Genomic DNA, 17983 nt, shown 5'->3' on the forward strand with positions numbered 1-17983 from the left:
CTATTAATGCTACATGGAGTCAATCGACAATGGTTATTGACAGAAGTAGTTTGGAACAAAAAGTTTAAGCAGGTAGCAAGAAGTGTTGCAAGAGATAAAAAAGGCTGCCAACAAGATTTTGAGAAGGGAGCTTAGACAAAAAGTTAAGTCTAAAATCTGAGGCTTAGAAGCCCATTCTAATACATCGCTTAATTTTAAGGTTTAATAAATGGAAAAATCATAAAATTCTCAAAGTTGAAGAACCTAGGCATAACATCACTGGAAAAAAGTTTGTCTAAATCCATAAGCAAATTAAACCTCATTCACTCGACCTCATCATCCTATCTAGTATAGTCATCCGCACTGCAAGAGGACATCCAAAAAATGCCCGTGTTTTATCTGGACGTTTAACAAGAAAAAGATATGCGTTGAATATGTCATCCTGTGTCATACCCATGAGCTCTAGTTCCGAGTAGATCTCGCTCTCTGGATATACATGTTGTCTCAAGCTTCTCATGACCTTCACAGAATATATAGACAATGACAACACTCACACTAAGAAAGTAAATTTAAACACTAAAAATATTTGGAATGTATATGTATATACTCGTATAACATATAAATTGTGATACCTTTGTATTTTCTCTTATAGCTTCAGCAACATTATTGATGGAATCTATAAGCTGAGCCTCAAAATCTGTTAATTCTTCCAACTTTCTTTTCTTCTTTTTCCATTTGGTTTTAGTTGGAAGCTTCCCCTGTGAAACTGTTGTCATTGATGTATTATCAGCAATGAAAGGATTCTCCAAAGTAACCTCATCGGTTTCAAGCAATGGATCAATATCTGCAATCGTTTGTATTCTTTGTTCGTTTTCCATTTGCTTTCTTCTCTCCTTTGAAGTATAACAGATTTACAGGATGCTCTATCTTTTGCAAACAACTTTAGCAGCTCGGTCTTCCACTTTGCAGCTTTAGGCTTCCCCTATATATAATCAAATGGAAGTCGTATTATACTATTATCAAAATTAATAGATGAACAATGACAATAAAAAGTAAATAAGTAAATGGTAACTTTGTTATGATATTATTTTTTATAACGATATTATTGCATTCAAAGCTCTATGCAAATCTCTATTTGTGGCTGATTTGGATCGATCTTATAACCAACTAACCAAGAAACTACACTTGTTCTTAAATCATATCCTACAAGATGTAAAAATCTAAGTCTTCAACTTAAACTCTAATGTGTAACCAGCTGAAGTTGTTATAGAAAAATTAAAGATTAACTAAGCTATGTAAATTCAGATAGATGCATATGTGATCAGTAACAGATATTATACAAAGTCAAGCAAAATCCAGCGGTGAGGTACTACATAAAAGTCAAGCAAAATCCGCTGGTTCAAGTGTACAAATTACCGACACAGCAACAAACAACCTATCTTTTAGTCTGCCAAAATTAGTCCTGATTCTAATTCAGAGTGGACATGCAAAAATCGTTTGAGATAAACGTCTGGTGTCAGTTTTGAGCACATAGCAGCAGTTTATATACTCTATAAACCAATGTGACAGCCGAAAAACTGAAAAGGAGCTGAATACAAAAACAACACCACTTTTGATCTTAATATTATATATTTATGCTTTCAATATCTGATACTTATAAAGCTTGATAATTTGTGATGACAATTTTAAATATTTTTTTCCATTGACAATGAACTACATTTGCTGCTGAACAAAAAATAATGATCAAACTAACGTCTTCCTGAACAATCTCATCACTTGCTCTGCGTTTAATTAACCGTTTAACATCTATTATATGTAAATGCAACAAAAACACGACTTGTTCAAAAGAAATTAAAACAAAAAACTAACTAGTAGTATGGCAACATCCCCAACCTAACGTTTTGTGTCGTTTAAGACAACAACTGCGGGCGTGGTACGATTTTCTTGATCATTTGCTATGATCTAAACACAGTTGAGTTGCCAAATAGCAACAGAAGAACCCGTAAGAGATTATTTTGCATTACCTTATATCGACGGCTTATTTGGGTTCTGGGCTTATTATTTTTGTCTGATTCTTTTCTGGCTTTAAGGAAAGAAACTGCTCATTGCCGCCTTCCACGGGTTTTGAGCCCAAATACCTTGACGGTGTATGGGGAGGCTAAAATGTAGGCCGACCTTACCTATACCTAAGTAGAGAGGCTGTTTCCATTTTCTACCTAAATGGTAGAGAAAAGACCCTCCAACCTTTGCATGGGATGAGGATTGAACCCATAACCTCTGTCAGACCAGAGTGTTTACCATCCAACCATGCTACTTAAAATAATAATAATAACATGTATCAAGCTAATATAGATATCACGTCTAGAAACATATATAAATAAATAATACTCTATCAAACTAAATCCTAAGGCAAAAATGCCATTTATGTCGGATGAACAATACAATAATGAAATGAAACAATGATCAACAATTAATCAAATATCAATCAAATGTGTATATATGTATGTATACATAAAACAATGAATCAAAATCAGATCTGATCGAGTGGAGAAGATTGATACCCGAAAAAAATATCACTGCCTCTGTGTGTATGTGAAGTTGAATAGGGTTTTTGGTGACGTGGATATGATGTAGTAGTTATTGAAGGATAAAGATGTCATTATACATAAAAACTGATTGTTAAGATTTTATTTATTTTTAAATCAACTAAAATTTATTGAAACGGAAGAGCCTACAATCATGTCCTTTCATTTCCTTTCCATAATTCAAAAATAAATTTAAAAAAATGCATTTTATATATTTTTCGGCGCTCATTTCTTTCCTTTCTGTTGAAAAGTCAAACTAAAGAATACAGTGTAGAAGTCTTTCATGAACTAGGTTACATACTTCTTACATTCATTCAATTTCTACCTTTTTACAGTAACATTTCAACAAATTTCAACATTTTTAAGTTTCAAAAAAAGAAAAAGAGACAACAAAATTTGAGATCAACATAGATTTTACATCTTAAATCATGACAAGGTTTTGTTGGGTTGTAGGACCATCTCTTCCTTACTTGGCAAAACTTGCTTAGAATTTGTCCTTCTAAAAGAAATAATAATAACAATATGATAAAAAGTTTTCTGGTATCTTCTAAACGATGATTTCAATCACTAAAAACATCTGGTTACTTTCTCAAACACGTCGATCTCTTCCGTCTTGGCAAACAATCCTCTGATCCTTGGTTGACCATCTGCCAACGCTTTCCTGCAAGCATACTAACACAAAATAAAGTAAGAAGTGACTATTTCAGTTTGATTTGGACAAAACCAAAGACAAGACTGATTCAATATTTTCGACTAGGGTATTTACTTAATTACACTCTTTTATTTGAAAGCAATTTGAATTGAAATTAAATCATCGTATCTAGTTTGGTTTCTTCCTAATTAATTCCATTTGATTTGGCTTTTGGGTTTGAGCTTCCAGAATTGTTAAAGATACAAGCATATTTGATATTTAAAGACTATCATACATAGTTACTTCTCATCTTGTAAACTGCAAAATAGACGAAGAGAAGTATATAAATGATGATAGTAATAATAATAAGAAAAAAAAACCAGCAGAAAAGGTTGCATGTTATATTCTGGAAAATGAACTTCTCAAATAATATGAAGTGGAGTGGGCAAACTAGTTCCATATAAAAGAATGGGTTGTACCGGCTAAAAACACTACGCCAGAGATCTTATCACTTCAGATTTATCATCAAAACTTGCCTATACCATAATCTTCCTCAAAGTGTTCACGTATGTATAACTAGAAAATGAAACAAAAAGCTTTCGGAACCTGCAAATATCAAGTGAAGATGGTCAAAACACTAAAATGCCTTTACAGATAAAAGTACAACAAACTGGATACAGTCAGTTAATGGGTGAATGAGTCAAAAGTGTGAATAAAAATACATACCAGACCCATTGGCTCAGGTGCTCGGACATTGCAGCATAGCTTCTTAGGGGATTTACATTTAGCAAGCAATGTATAGGTTCATAATGAGAATTCTGGGCACCCAAAAAGGACAACCAAATATCAACTGGCCCGCTATACTTGCGGATTATATTTGTACTGACCTGAGAAAGCATACACAGAGCATGTTAGCTATTAAGCATCAAACATAACAAGCTATTTCCCTAGTCAATTTTGTGACCCTGACTACTGTTTGCATGATAATGAAAATTGGCAAAACCATAGATATATCTCAATGGGGGTCAAAGTGATACCTTAGAGAAAAAAAAAGCAGAAGAAATTAGTGAAATTAATTGATATTTATTGATATAAGCAGTATAATCAGAAGTTATTCTTTGCATATAAGTAGGGGTAGCAAAATTGGAGGGTCACACAGGTTGGGTGACAGATCAAAACAAGTAATATTTGAGTATAGCCTGGTTTAAACTCATTACAAAGAAAACTCAAAGAAAGCAGTAAACATCAAACAAAAAAGATGGGAAAAAATTACCAGTTCCCAGGCTTCAACTTCTTGAAGTGAAGTATCAAGCATGAACTTTCTGAAAGAAGAGAGAGAATTTATCTTTTAACATCATCATAAGCATGCACTTGCATATAAACCTTTTTTATGCATGATGACTCCATATAAGTATGTTTTTGACTTACCTACAACCTAGTTGAAGATATATATCTAGAGGTGGCAAAACAAGAGGGTCAGTCAGTCGGGTAATGGGCAAAAACAGGACATTCTATGATAAGGGTCTAAAAGAACTAATTGGGTCGGGTCAAACCAAGACACTGAACTTTTAGAAGTTTAGAAATAGATAATTAGTGTGTAAACTGTGAAACATAATTTCAATAAAGATTTAATGTTTAAATAACCAGTGTTAGGAGTTTTAAGCATTATAAACACACATTGGATGACTTTCACCCGTTTGGCACATCTCCTTCTAAGTTTGTTTACCCATTATACGTATTACATAACCAAAATCGACTACTTTATATGTAAATGAGTCAAAATTGCTACCACGATGCTCGATATCTCCCTAATTAAATAGTTTAACAGGCTAAGATACAGTAGGTAGGGAAAACGTAATTACAAAGGTTAACTCCTCCAAAAAGAGGTTCATAAGGCAATGGCACGTACCGCACTCCGCGGTGTACATCACGGTGATTACAATGACCTGATACACCATAGTCATCGAAAGTTATAATCTGCAACGAAGTAGGTAATTAATTTATCAACATACTAATAGGCTATTAAGTTACAGCAATAACATGAAAGATGTATATTCTTTGAAGACAGAATATACTTAGTAACTAAGATCAGTGCTTACAATTTCAATTGCATGATCAAGAATTTTCTTTTCCACAATCTTTGATAGTGTGCTGCTATTCCATATTTTGCCAAAGCCATCCTAGCGAGGAATATACAAGAGACAATTTTATACCCATAAAATGAACGAATTGGAAATATTAGCTGAGGCAAAATAATAAAACCTGAAAATCTGGATGATCCACAACTGTCACTTTTTGGAGAGGAACCTGCATGATCAAGCAAGTATATAAGTGAAAATAGGTGCACTCATGTTAAGTCCTTTCTGAAGTTAACAGAGACAAATGGTAATGCGTGTTAAATAATGGGCTGGACAATAATGTAAAGCATATCGAGCCGCAACTGAAAAAAATCAAAACTGGATATAAGTCATATAACTGCTATTATCATCATATGGCTAAACTAAAGAAGAACACTCATCATATCATCCATAACCTATTTCAATTACTTAAAGAACTTTTAATATCCACTCGTTGTACTAAATAACATCATGCTTTCTCGATTTTAGTAGTAGATATGCATGACGACCTGGACTTCAAGATTTAGATAAGCACCATCACACAATCAACATAGTCCAAATATGACCTACTTTACTTTAACCACTCACACAAAGACCTATGACTGAATGTAGATAGAAGATAAGCACCTCAATGTTGTGTAACATATTATATCACCTTAAGAATTGCAGAAGCCCTATAAAGCTCTTGTTTTCTAACATCTCCAACACCATCTGCATTACCTGCAAACAACAGGACAACATAAAATATTAAACTTATGACACATTGACAACCCATGGAGTAGGAACATTCTGAGATAGTGAGATGCAAACTACACCCTACTAAAAAAAATCTGTACAATTAAATCATAGGTCTTTGTGTGAGTGGTTAAACTTGGTATTTAAAAACAATGGGAATTACAAGTTCCACACTTCCACAAGTCAGACATCAAATGAGATGTAATCAAAGAAAGCTAATTGTTGGTTTACTGTGTTCTTTAGTTTTCCATAGTGTTAGTGTGTTACCATAGATCTTGTGAGAGGGGGTCTTTGGGTCAGGTTTTTTCTTTTGCCAAGCAATCTTTGGGTCACTAAAAGTTTTTTTTTTTTAGCAAATAAGCTCTTCAGCTTGAAAAGCATTTTATTGAAGGTAGCTACTGAAAAGCTTCTATAAAATAGGTATGACTAATAAGATGATAAGTTGTTTGTAAACAAATAAGGCTTACAGTACTTTAACAACATAATATGCTAATAAGCTCCTCAAATGAGCTTCCAAATGGCACCCTATATTACAACTAAAGCTCACCCTATGTCACGTACACTAAAATTGAGAAGTTCACACACACCAACAACAATTTATAAATTTACAGCATATTACCAGTTGACATGCACAGTATGTGCACGTTATGCCCTGCCAACGTCAACTGATTAATTGTTGGTGAAAAGAACCTGCCAAAAAAAAAATTTCAACACAAATTCAAAACAACGACTTGTCTAGCAAAATTTGATTTGATTTCAAGATCCAGCAATCAAAAACATGCAGTACTATGATTAAATCATTGTCTGTATTCGGTAAAAATTTCCTTAAAAACTATCTGGTTATTATAATGCTCGAAATTCACCAATAATTTTAGAAACCAACATGGATTCATCGTCAGGATGGGCAATAACCAGCAAGACGTTCCTCTTTTGCGAAGATCCAGCTGCTACATTAAGATAGAAACAGTTATTCAAGTGAACAATATAATAAACACAACCATTAAAATGTTACAGTAACAAATATATTCAAAATCACCCACCATCATTACTTAAGAAGGAAGTTCTTCCATACGGATAAAACGATACATGAAGAATTTTGCAGAGAGAAGCCAACCATATTACACCCACTGAGACAAAGACGAGAAACCACTCCATCTACTACACGCCTACAATTATTGCAAAAAAAAAAACAAACATTTTCTAGTCAACTACATTGTTAAAATAAGTTGATGGTGTTTAATCTAGCTTATTTTATGGGCTTTTCGGCGTATTGAAATTCCGAAAAATCAATAAAGTTCATATTTTTCGGCTTAGTTAAGTCCATAAAAGTTCAAGTTGATAAGAAGCTTACAAGGAAAATGAGCTTTATAACAACTTTATAAAATTTTAATAGGCGAAAAAGCCCGGAGAGCAAGATAATCCAAACATCAACCCCCTAAGTAGTATATTAGAATGATCACAAATCACAATAACTGATTAATCTATATTAGTAATTGAAAATTGAGAAAGCACGAAAAAAAGGTTGAATTAAGGTCTAATAAATATATAAATATGGGGAGCAAATAATGGATCAAGATAACATTAAGAAACTGGAAAATACAAACATACATACAACAACAACAACAACTGTACCCAATCCCTGTGCTGGGTATGGGGGAGGTGAGCTGTAGACAGTCATACCTCTACCCAAAGGTAGAGAGACTGCTTCCATAAGGACCTCCAGCCAAGCATATGTAAAAACCGTAAAAAGAGTAAAGTGTTTATACCTGTCTGCCGAGAAAATGCCAAGACGATATACATGTCCGCTGGGTATGGCTACATTAAGAGTAGGGAATAGTAGCAAACGTACGGCCTAAAAGTACCTAAGCACAGTACGTAAAATCTAGGAACCATAATACGCAAAAAACAACATAAAATGAAGGAACATAATACACAAAGTCTTCAGCAAGGATCTCAAACAAGAGGTACAAACCACCGGGACAACCATACCTATATGTAAGAAATGACTAAACACTAAGGGCCGCAAAGCCAAACTAATCCTAGTCTACTCGCTAAAACGCTCCAAAACGACACAGGTAACCTATACACCTAGTCCTCTAGACACCGTCTACTGAGAACACCCGAGAACAAAAAAGAAAAGTAGCGTCAAACGCCCTAAAAGTGTAACTAAAAGCACTCATCAAAACACATATAATAACAACCATGTATAACGTAGACAAATTTAAAAGTGTTTCAGCATAAATCCCAAACCTACCTACATATAGGGAATGAACTAAGAAATAACTAAAAGCACTCATCAAAACACATAAAATAACAACCATGTATAACGTAGACAAATTTAAAAGTGTTTCAGCATAAATCCCAAACCTACCTACATATAGGGAATGAACTAAGAAAACCTAGTGCCCGATAAGTCCAAGGAAAATAACGGGTGGTGCGCAACCTATGAAACACACTAACTAAGCCGCCTAGCTAGACATTAACTTAGACTAAACCTAGCCTTCTCCCAAGCTCCCAAACCCCTAAACTAGTCCTAGTCCTCTAATAAACTCTCATCGGTCATGTCCTCCAACGGGCAAAGCATTTAGGGGCAGCCAAGAGTAACCTCCCCCCTCGATTTTGGCCTCCCTCTACTCAGGTCAAAACCACTACGGAGGTTACTGAGAACCAAAGTCTAAGGAAAAAAAAGTATACAAAAACCTATTCCCATATGCCTTACACTCACTGTCCACCTCCTCCACCAGAAAACTCCTTCATATCCTTCGGTATTCTGACCTTCCGCCTCCGTCGACCTACCTCTTTTCCTTTCAGGCCAAAGCCTTTGGTTGTCTAGAGTCACTTATATTGGGCCTACTTCTCCCGGCCAAACAAACACAAACCACCTTAGGCAAGGCACTATGGGAAAAAGATGTCAATCGCAGTCCCACAAAAATCATACCCTAACCTAATCCTCTACTCTAATCCTAGTTCTCCAGGCCGTCCTATCCGACGTCATGTCCTCCGACAAACCAAGCTCTATTAGGTCCTTCGCTAATCGGTCCTCCCACCTCATCTTCGGCCTTCCCCTTCTTCGTATGCCTTCGACGTGAATAGACTCCGCTCTCCTTAGTGGTGTTGTTCGATCCCTTCTCCTAACATGGTCAAACCATCTCAAGCGCCCTTCTCTTAGCTTGTTAATGATGGTCCCTACTTCAAGTTCGGCTCTAAAAACTCCCGTGGGGATCCTGTTTGATAGGGTCTTCCCGCAAGACCACCTTAGCATCCTCATCTCTGCCACCTCTACTCGAGACGCTTGGGCTTTCGTCATCGGCCAACATTCCGACCCGTATAACATAGCCGGTCTAATAGCCACTCTGTAAAACTTGCCTTCCAGTTTTAGCGGGATCCGCTTGTCGACTCCGAGAAGCTGATCTCCGCCTCATCCATCCAGCTTGGATTCGATGTGTCACGTCTTCGTCTACCCCCCCGATTTGTGTATCACCGATCCGAGGTATCTAAAAGACACCTTCGGACCCAATATCCGCTCCCCGATGCGAATATCCTCATCCCCATTTTGTCTTATTTCCTGTTTATCGAAGTCACATCGTAGGTATTCAATCTTCTCTCGGCTCACACACAAACCATTGTCTTCAGGGGCTTCTCTCCATTTCTCGAGCCTACGGTTTAACTCCTCCGTCAATCTTGCAATCAGTGCAATGTCATCTGCAAAAATCATGCACCACGGTAGTTCCTCCTATAGGCCACTAGACAACTTGTCTAAGATCAAGTAAAAAGGTAAGGACTAAGCGCTGAGCCCTGGTGAAGGCCCAATTCTACCGAGAAAAGCTCTGTGCTCCCCACCGGTGTTCGGACACCGGTCCTCGCCCTATCGTACATATCCATGATAACACTAATGTATCTCCCAGTAACTCCTTTCGCTTGGAGCGTCCTCCAGATCAGCTCTCGTGGTACACTATCGTACGCCTTATCCATATCTAGGAAGGCACAATGTAACGCTTTTTGTCTTTCCCTATACTTTTCCATAAGGCTTCTGGTGATATGGATAGCCTCCATCGACGACCTCCCTGGCATAAACCCAAATTGGTTCTCTGCCACCTTCGTAACTCTTCTGAGCCTCGTCTCGATCACTCTCTCCCAGAGCTTCATGGTATGACTTCGGAGTTTAATGCCCCTATAGTTGCTACAACTCTGCATGTCCCCCTTGTTCTTATAAATAGGTATAACCTCACTAAGTCTCCATTCTTCTGGCATTTTTGCACTCGTCCAAATCTTGTTGAAGAGGCTTGTCAACAAGCTTATCCCCACGTTGCCCAGGCATCTCCATGCCTCAACCGGAATTCGGTCTGGACCTACTGCTTTGTTTCTCCCCATCTTCTTTAGGGCGACCCTTACTTCTTCTTGGCTGATCCTCGTAGCATCATCGTCGTCGTAGCGTGTGTTTGAGTGTGCGGTGAGGTCTTCTCCTCCTTGAACTCTCCCCGACCTTCTCCCATTAAACAGGTTGGCGAAGTACTCTTCCCATCTTTTCCTAATGTCTCCCTCCTTCACAATGCTCCGTCCACTTTCGTCTTTGATATAAATGACATCTCCTAAATCCCTACGTCTTTTCTCCCTTGCTTTAGCGATTCTGAAGATTTCGTTTTCGCCTTCTTTGGAATCTAGTTTCTTGTACAATTCTTCGTACGCTCTTTCTTTTGCTATAGCAACAGTCCTCTTTGCTTCTTTCTTGGCTTAGTAGTACCTCTGCCTAGCCAAAGACCAGTCTTCATTTGTCCCGTTCTGGCGGCTTTAGACAAGATCCTTAAAGCAACTAAGTTTTGCCGCAACCTTGGACTAGACCTCTTCACTAATCCACCAAGATTCCCTACCCATTCTCCATTGTCGTCCAGTTCCTCTAGTTACCCCTAGAACCTCCTTTGCCGTCTCCCTCATACCCTCTGCCAAGAGTGTCCATAACTCGTCAGCTCCCATATGCGAACCGTCCTTTATCTCCCTTGTGAACCTCGAGCTAATCGTCGACCTAAACGTCTCTGCTGCTTCACCCATTAGGTTTTTCCAGAGGATTCTTGGCTTTACAGCCTTCCCTGTCTTCATTTCTCTTCTACTCAGGAACAAATCTATTACCAACAGTCTATGTTGGGAGTAGCCCGCCTCTCTCGGAAGTACCTTGCAATCTTTGCAAGCCCTAAAGTCGCCTTTACGCACCAAGAAGTAGTCGATTTGAGTCTTATTTAGGCCACTTTGAAAGGTAATCAGCTGAGAATCCCTCTTTCGGAAAACGAGTTTGCAATAACCAGATCGTGTGCAGTAGCAAACTCCAATATCGTGCGACCCTCATCGTTCCTCACTCCAAAGCCTAATCCCCCGTGTACACCCGCGTAGCCGTCTGACTCTACTCCTATATGCCCGTTTAAGTCTCCTCCTAACACTAGTCGTTGGTCAACAGGGCAACTCCTCACAAGTTCATCCAGAGAGTCCCAAAAACTCTTCTTCTCTCCCGCTTTCTGGCCCGACTGGGGAGCATACGCGCTGATCCCGTTTATTGTCTCCTCTTGTATCACCAATCTCACCAACATCAACCTATCCCCGTGTCTTTCCACTTGCACAACGAAATCTTTAAGTCGTTCGGTCATGATGATCCCTACTCCGTTAATCGACTTAGGCGCTCCAGAGTACCATAGCTTGTATCCGTTCTCCTCTCTAGTACTTTTCCCCGTCCACCTAGTTTCTTGAAAGCATGCAATGTCTACATTACATCTAGATAGGGCATCTCCTAGCTCTAAAAACTTTCCCTTAAGGGTGCCTACATTCCAACTCCCGAATCTAAGCCTAAAGGTTCTCTTTACTCTAGCATTAACCCCCCTATGCCTGCCCGCCCCTAAATCAGAAGGACATGACCTCACATAATTATTTGATAGAGACAGCTTAAACTAAAACTCAACAAATAAATGTAACAAACAAACAAAATAATAATAATAATAATAATAATAATAATAATAATAATAATAATAATAGTAATAAATCAGTAATATATTGCAAATAAATTAGAACAGCAAACAATAGTAATAGGAGCAACAATATATGATAACTCAAAGGAGATATGGGTAGTATGACTCCAAATTAAAAACAAAATTTATATATCACTTGTATATAGCTAATATTAAAACAAGATGGTTATTAATATTAAAATGGATAATAATCGAAATTAAAATAAGTGACTGCAATATGGCTGTAACTTAAAAAAAATAAATAAAAAAAATAAAAATATCGAATATAAAGATCTGAGAGAGAGCTAGAGAAATATAAAGACACAAGAATAATCGAATATAACCAACACACAAAATATCGAATATTAGAATTAGAATGAACGAATATAACCTCACACGAAAACAAATACAGATCTGCGAGAGATAGAATGAATGAATGAGCTGGTCGAGAGCCTATAGCAATGAAAATCTTGAAAACCCAGAGATATCAAAAACGTGTATGTATATAGATAGATAGAATATATATATATATATACTATATAACTGGAAATATAACAATTAATTTAGATCTCTTAATTCACAATATTATTATTATTATATAGAAAATTATAGTAAATGCAAAGGGTAAAATTATAAGAATAATAATCAAATTCGATTACTTAAGGGCAGTTGTTGGGAGCTTGGATTTGATTAATCGCAGTGGCAGCAGCAGAAGCAAAAAAGAAGAAGAAGAAAAAAGAGGAGGTGTAGTAAGTTGAAGTAAAAACACTAAAATATTACAAGTTGAAGTAAAAACACCAAAATATTACAAGTTTGAATTTGAATCACCAAAATATTACAAGTTTGAATTTGAATCGATTGCCATTTGGTTGCAGGTGTTGAAAATGAAATGCGAGTTAGCCCAAGGGCTAGACTGGACTGGTTGGGTCGGGTGGGATAATGAGTTTCAGCTAGACGGGTCGGGTCGACAGAGTGGGATGGGAATGATGATTCCCAACACGAATTTGATGTTAAAATAATTGTGGTCATAGCTTGGTTACCAAAATATTACAAGTTTGAATTTGAATCACCAAAATATTACAAGTTTGAATTTGAATCGGTTGCCATTTGGTTGCAGGTGTTGAAAATGAAATGCGAGTTAGCCCAAGGGCTAGACTGGACTGGTTGGGTCGGGTGGGATAATGAGTTTCAGCTAGACGGGTCGGGTCGACAGAGTGGGATGGGAATGATGATTCCCAACACGAATTTGATGTTAAAATAATTGTGGTCATAGCTTGGTTACCAAAATATTACAAGTTGAAGTAAAAACACCAAAATATTACAAATTTGAATTTGAATCGGTCGCCATTTGGTTGCAGGTGTTGAAAATGAAATGCGAGTTAGCCCAAGGGCTAGACTGGAATGGTCGGGTCGGGTGGGATAATGAGTTTCAGCTAGACGGGTCGGGTCGACAGAGTGGGATGGGAATGATGATTCCCAACACGAATTTGATGTTAAAATAATTGTGGTCATAGCTTGGTTTCAAAGCAACGGTTCTACTTGTGAATTGTGTTTTGTGTTTTTTCAATCTTTTATGTTTATGAAAAAATGATCCGTACTGCAGAGTTTATCTAAGCTTAGGTACGGTCATTTTAAAAAAATGTTATAAATTAAACCTTTGAATTTGATAAACATACATAGTCTCTTAAATTTTACATAACCTTCGATACATACTGCATGCTTTATCTAAATTTTTCTGGTGTTTGTAGAATTAAGTTTGATAGAAAATGAAAAATACTCTAACCTACATCAATCCAAACCACCCACCAACAGCATGCTGGTATTTTGACAAATCAATTTAAGTCATCAATCCAAAAACTAATCATTTTTTATAAGATGTCATGAAATAATTTATCATTTAATTAAAAAAAATTTTAATTTAATATTCAATTATATAAAAGCACTACGCTTCATATTAATTATTAAAAAAAACCATAGAACATATAATAATAAATAAATAAATATAACTACATAATTGTTAAACCACTAAATTAAGTCTTAAACCATTCTTAAGTTTTCAATAGGTGGTGGTTAAGCCGCTACGTCATCGAGGTACGACAAGTCTTCAGCCGCTACGTGTTCCGTAAAATTATATCAGACACGTTGATAAATTTCTTCGTGGCAATGCGTCCATAGTTATAAACTACCGAAACTTGAAAGAGTAATGAATTGTTTGATAAAATGTGTGTGCTATTTTTATAAGTGATGATTGTAGGGATAATAAATTTTTTATTGAAAAACTGTGAAGTCGGTTTCTAAAACCAATTGTGTTCATACCAAATCCAAACCAATGAAGTAAGTAAGTAAGTAGCAGTTGTGATTTTTTCAGTTTCATCCAAACCAAAGATATATTGTGTCCCACACCTTCTCCTCTTATATCTTGTCATCTTTTTGGTGATTTTTTATTTGTATATGAATATAGTAATAAAAAACTTTGTAATTTTACGTTCGATAGAAAATGATAGACAAAAGTTATAAACTTTAATTATACAAATGTCAATGACAATAAATGAAAAGGTAAATAAATGATGTGTGTATGAGTTTATTAGCACATTACCTGCGCAATCAATGTCGACTCTATAATATACTTGGGTTAGGCCATTGTCTAAGGCCCCCAAGTTTGTAAGGTCTCAAAATTTAACTTATTTTTGAGTTACAAATTTTTTACATATATGACTTATTTTACTTGGGCATCTTTTTACACAATATACACCACAAATATATGTACGTACGTGTGATGGATTTAGATGGACTAAGAAAGAGCTACTCAAGCTCTAAATGTAAGTCGAGATGTCTACCTATGAGGTTGCGAATCTTCAAATGAAAAGAAGCTTGAAGATATTGTACTCTTCCCATAACCGCAAGACGTACGTAATCGCCACTTATATAGCGAGTACTTTATAGATTTATATTGTGGTGTGTTTGTTTTTGTAGATTAAGCGATAAACGTTATGTTTCTTTTGTGGTTCCTCATGAGACCCTTACCGACTAAGAGTTGATTAATGCCTTGATGGATTGGTTTTGATTTTTCTAGTATGTTGTTTAATTACATTAAGTTTTACATGATTATCTGGTGTCGAACTTTAAACTTGTATCCCAAGCCCAAATAAACAATGAAAATTTTTGTTAGAGATTTTATATAGAAGGCCACCAAAAATGTTAAGCCGACTATGCGCGCAATGTGGTGGTGGTGGTGGTTGTGGTTGTAGTGGCGACGATGTGGTGGCGGGGTCGACTGTTGGTGGTGGAGGAGGCGTCGAGTAGTGTTGATAATTTATGTAAAAAGTTGATGGATATATTTTAAAATATAAAGAGTTGATAGTGTAAACTAATTATTAATGTAAAGAGATAGTGTAAATAAAAATATATAAAGGGGTGTTAAGTGAAAAATATTACATATTTTTAACACTTATAAAAGTAAAATGTTATTTTTATTATAATAATTATATAGAATAGAAATTTATATATACTTATTAAAACAGTAGTTAACTGAACAATTTTAAAGTCTTTCCAACCTAAAGCTAGCTTCTAACATTGTCACGTAAGATTTAATCCTATGTGACATTCTCATATTTTCATTTACAATTACAATATTATATTTATATTTGTTATATATTTATATATATATAATAAAAATAGAAAAAAATTAATGTAGAACGGATGAGGATCCAAAATCATTTGGCAACAAAATTTTAGAAACTATTAAAAAAACATACCATATACCAATGAAAAAATTTACATTACATCCACTCGATCAAGATTAATTTTTATGGTAAAGATATATGATTAAAAATATATTAAGTTATATATTATTAAATCCTTTCATTATAGGAATTTAAATCTTTCTAACTAAATGAATGATATTTAAATCCTTTCATTAAATCCACTAGATCAAAACCTTTTTAACTAAATTAATATCAATAAAAGATAGACAACTTAATAAATCACTAAGAGGTCTTACAACGGGTTCGTTTCGGCTCGTATAGATATAGAAGTATAGATGTGAAAAAAAAGGAGAGAATGATAAAAATATGACATGCAAGATAAAGCGAGTTTTGATAAAGTTTGTGAGTTGTTAAAAAATTATAATCTATGAGTTGTTTTAAATTTATTAATTTTAAACAAACACCTTAGAGCGTTGTCACTTTCATTCATTTATACCAAAACTTATTTATTTGAGTATGATGACATTAAAAAAGAGTGTGATGGCAACCTGGTTTTATATATTTTATCATTTCTTTATTTTCAACGAGATGGGTACCCGCGCAATGTGGCGACGATGGTGGCAACGGGTGGTGATAGTGGCTGTTGTGGTAACGATGTGACTATTAATCTAAAAGTAATTGACGTAAATGGTAGTGTAGTTATTTTATGGTTAAGGAATGTATCTTTTGTAATAACTTTATTAAGAATATTATATAGATATTAAGTGGAAATATTTAAATTAATTAATAAAGGAGATAGATAGTTTCGATAAATATGGTTGTAAAATATTTTTAGGATATATTGGGTAAATTTAGTGTGTGAGTTATAAATGTGTTGAAAATTAAGGGTATTTTGGGTATTTTAAAGGTAAGGAGTTGAAAAAAATAGAGAGTAGTTTGTTTATTAATATAGTATAAAATAAATACTTATTAATTTTTCTTGATAAACAATCTATTAACAAAAACAATGACATTTAGAGTGATGTTTGATTGACTTCAAATGAAATAGATCATTATATATATATATATATATATATATATATATATATATATATATATATTTTATTGTGTTGAGTATTTTTTGTTAACTTTGTAACACTCCGCCTTACCACAACACAATATTGTTCGTTTTGCCCGCAGGTTCACGACTTTGTTTCCGGTTGCTCGGGTAAACTTCCCAGAAGGGTCACCTATTTGGCATTGCTACCGCCCAAGCACGCTTAATTGTGGAGTTCTCCTCCCATCCACAACCAATACACCCAAAACACGTTGTGTTATGTAAGGGCAATGATATTACTTATAGACAGGATCCCCCTTGTATGTTAGCGATGTACGCTTTTACACCCCCTTAACACAACTCAATGTCCTTGTAGGGTTATGCAAGTGCGCCATACACTCCTAACAATCCCAATGGTTGCTCTGATACCACTTGTAACACCCCGCCTTACCACAACACAATATTTTCCGCTTTGCCCGCAAGCTTGCGGCTTTGTTTCTGCTTGCTCGGGCAAACTTCCCAGAAGGGCCACTCACACATTTGGCATTGCTGCCGCCCGAGGACGCTTAACTGTGGAGTTTTCCTCTCATCCACAGCCAATACGCCCAAAACACGTTGTGTTATGTAAGGCCAATGATATTACTTATAGACAGGATCACCCTTGTATGTTAGCGGTACAAGGGGGTCCTGGTTATAAGTAATATAAAGCATACATCGGTAACATACAAGGGGGATCCTGTCTATAAGTAATATCATTGGACTTACATAACACAACGCGTTTTGGACGTATTAGCGGTTGATGAGAGGAGAACTCCACAGTTAAGTGTGCTCGGACGGCAGCAATGCCTTATGGGTGACTCTTCTGGGAAGTTTACCCGAGCAAGCGTTTGCAAGCAATCCACATCTTGTTGCTTATGTGAGATCTTTGAAGATAAAAGATACGAGTGTTTAGATGTGGGGGCTTAGATGTAGAGTTTTAGATGCGAGTGCTTAGAGGGGGGGGGGGTTATTCATAATTAGTGTTGTGTCTTTGGGCGACTAGTTAGGGGTTTTTTTTTCTCCTATCGGGTATTTGAAGGTGAGAAGGTATGTAAAACTAGCTTATGCTAGAGCCTTTTAGAAGTCGATGTTTGGATTCGGGGGTTAAGTATATGAGTTTGAGGTTTAAAAAAACATACAATTCATATAAGCTTGAGGTTCGGTTGAACC

The 17983-nt window shown here is 35.9% G+C and overlaps 3 protein-coding genes across 9 annotated transcripts; all 3 read right to left on the bottom strand.

Annotated features, from left to right (window-relative positions):
• Window positions 1–143: 143 nt before the first annotated feature.
• On the bottom strand, window positions 144–2625 carry LOC122585323. Its single transcript, XM_043757451.1, has 3 exons — window positions 2541–2625; window positions 612–961; window positions 144–499 (listed from the first exon to the last, which is right to left on the bottom strand). The coding sequence occupies exons 2-3, from the start codon at window positions 855–857 to the stop codon at window positions 299–301; spliced, it is 447 nt and encodes a 148-aa protein (XP_043613386.1). The 5' UTR covers window positions 858–961; window positions 2541–2625; the 3' UTR covers window positions 144–298.
• A 218-nt stretch (window positions 2626–2843) lies between these two features.
• On the bottom strand, window positions 2844–12558 carry LOC122585016 (probable N-acetylglucosaminyl-phosphatidylinositol de-N-acetylase). Of its 7 annotated transcripts, none has more exons than XM_043757113.1 (12): window positions 12426–12558; window positions 7088–7213; window positions 6931–6994; window positions 6667–6737; window positions 5968–6032; window positions 5458–5502; window positions 5295–5375; window positions 5105–5172; window positions 4469–4517; window positions 3922–4082; window positions 3675–3801; window positions 2844–3236 (listed from the first exon to the last, which is right to left on the bottom strand). In XM_043757113.1, the coding sequence occupies exons 2-11, from the start codon at window positions 7200–7202 to the stop codon at window positions 3732–3734; spliced, it is 789 nt and encodes a 262-aa protein (XP_043613048.1). In that variant the 5' UTR covers window positions 7203–7213; window positions 12426–12558; the 3' UTR covers window positions 2844–3236; window positions 3675–3731. The 7 variants fall into 7 exon arrangements, with proteins under 7 accessions (XP_043613048.1, XP_043613047.1, XP_043613046.1 ...); XM_043757112.1 differs by having other exon boundaries at window positions 7088–7909; XM_043757111.1 differs by lacking the exon at window positions 12426–12558 and adding an exon at window positions 8419–8483 and having other exon boundaries at window positions 7088–8301.
• Window positions 11300–14460, bottom strand: LOC122587874 (craniofacial development protein 2-like). Its single transcript, XM_043760037.1, has 2 exons — window positions 14362–14460; window positions 11300–11977 (listed from the first exon to the last, which is right to left on the bottom strand). Exons 1-2 carry the CDS (start codon window positions 14458–14460, stop codon window positions 11300–11302), a joined length of 777 nt encoding a protein of 258 aa, XP_043615972.1.
• Between the last annotated feature and the right edge of the window lie 3523 nt (window positions 14461–17983).

Source organism: Erigeron canadensis, chromosome 1, assembly GCF_010389155.1.
Source record: "Erigeron canadensis isolate Cc75 chromosome 1, C_canadensis_v1, whole genome shotgun sequence".
NCBI lineage: Eukaryota > Viridiplantae > Streptophyta > Magnoliopsida > Asterales > Asteraceae > Erigeron > Erigeron canadensis.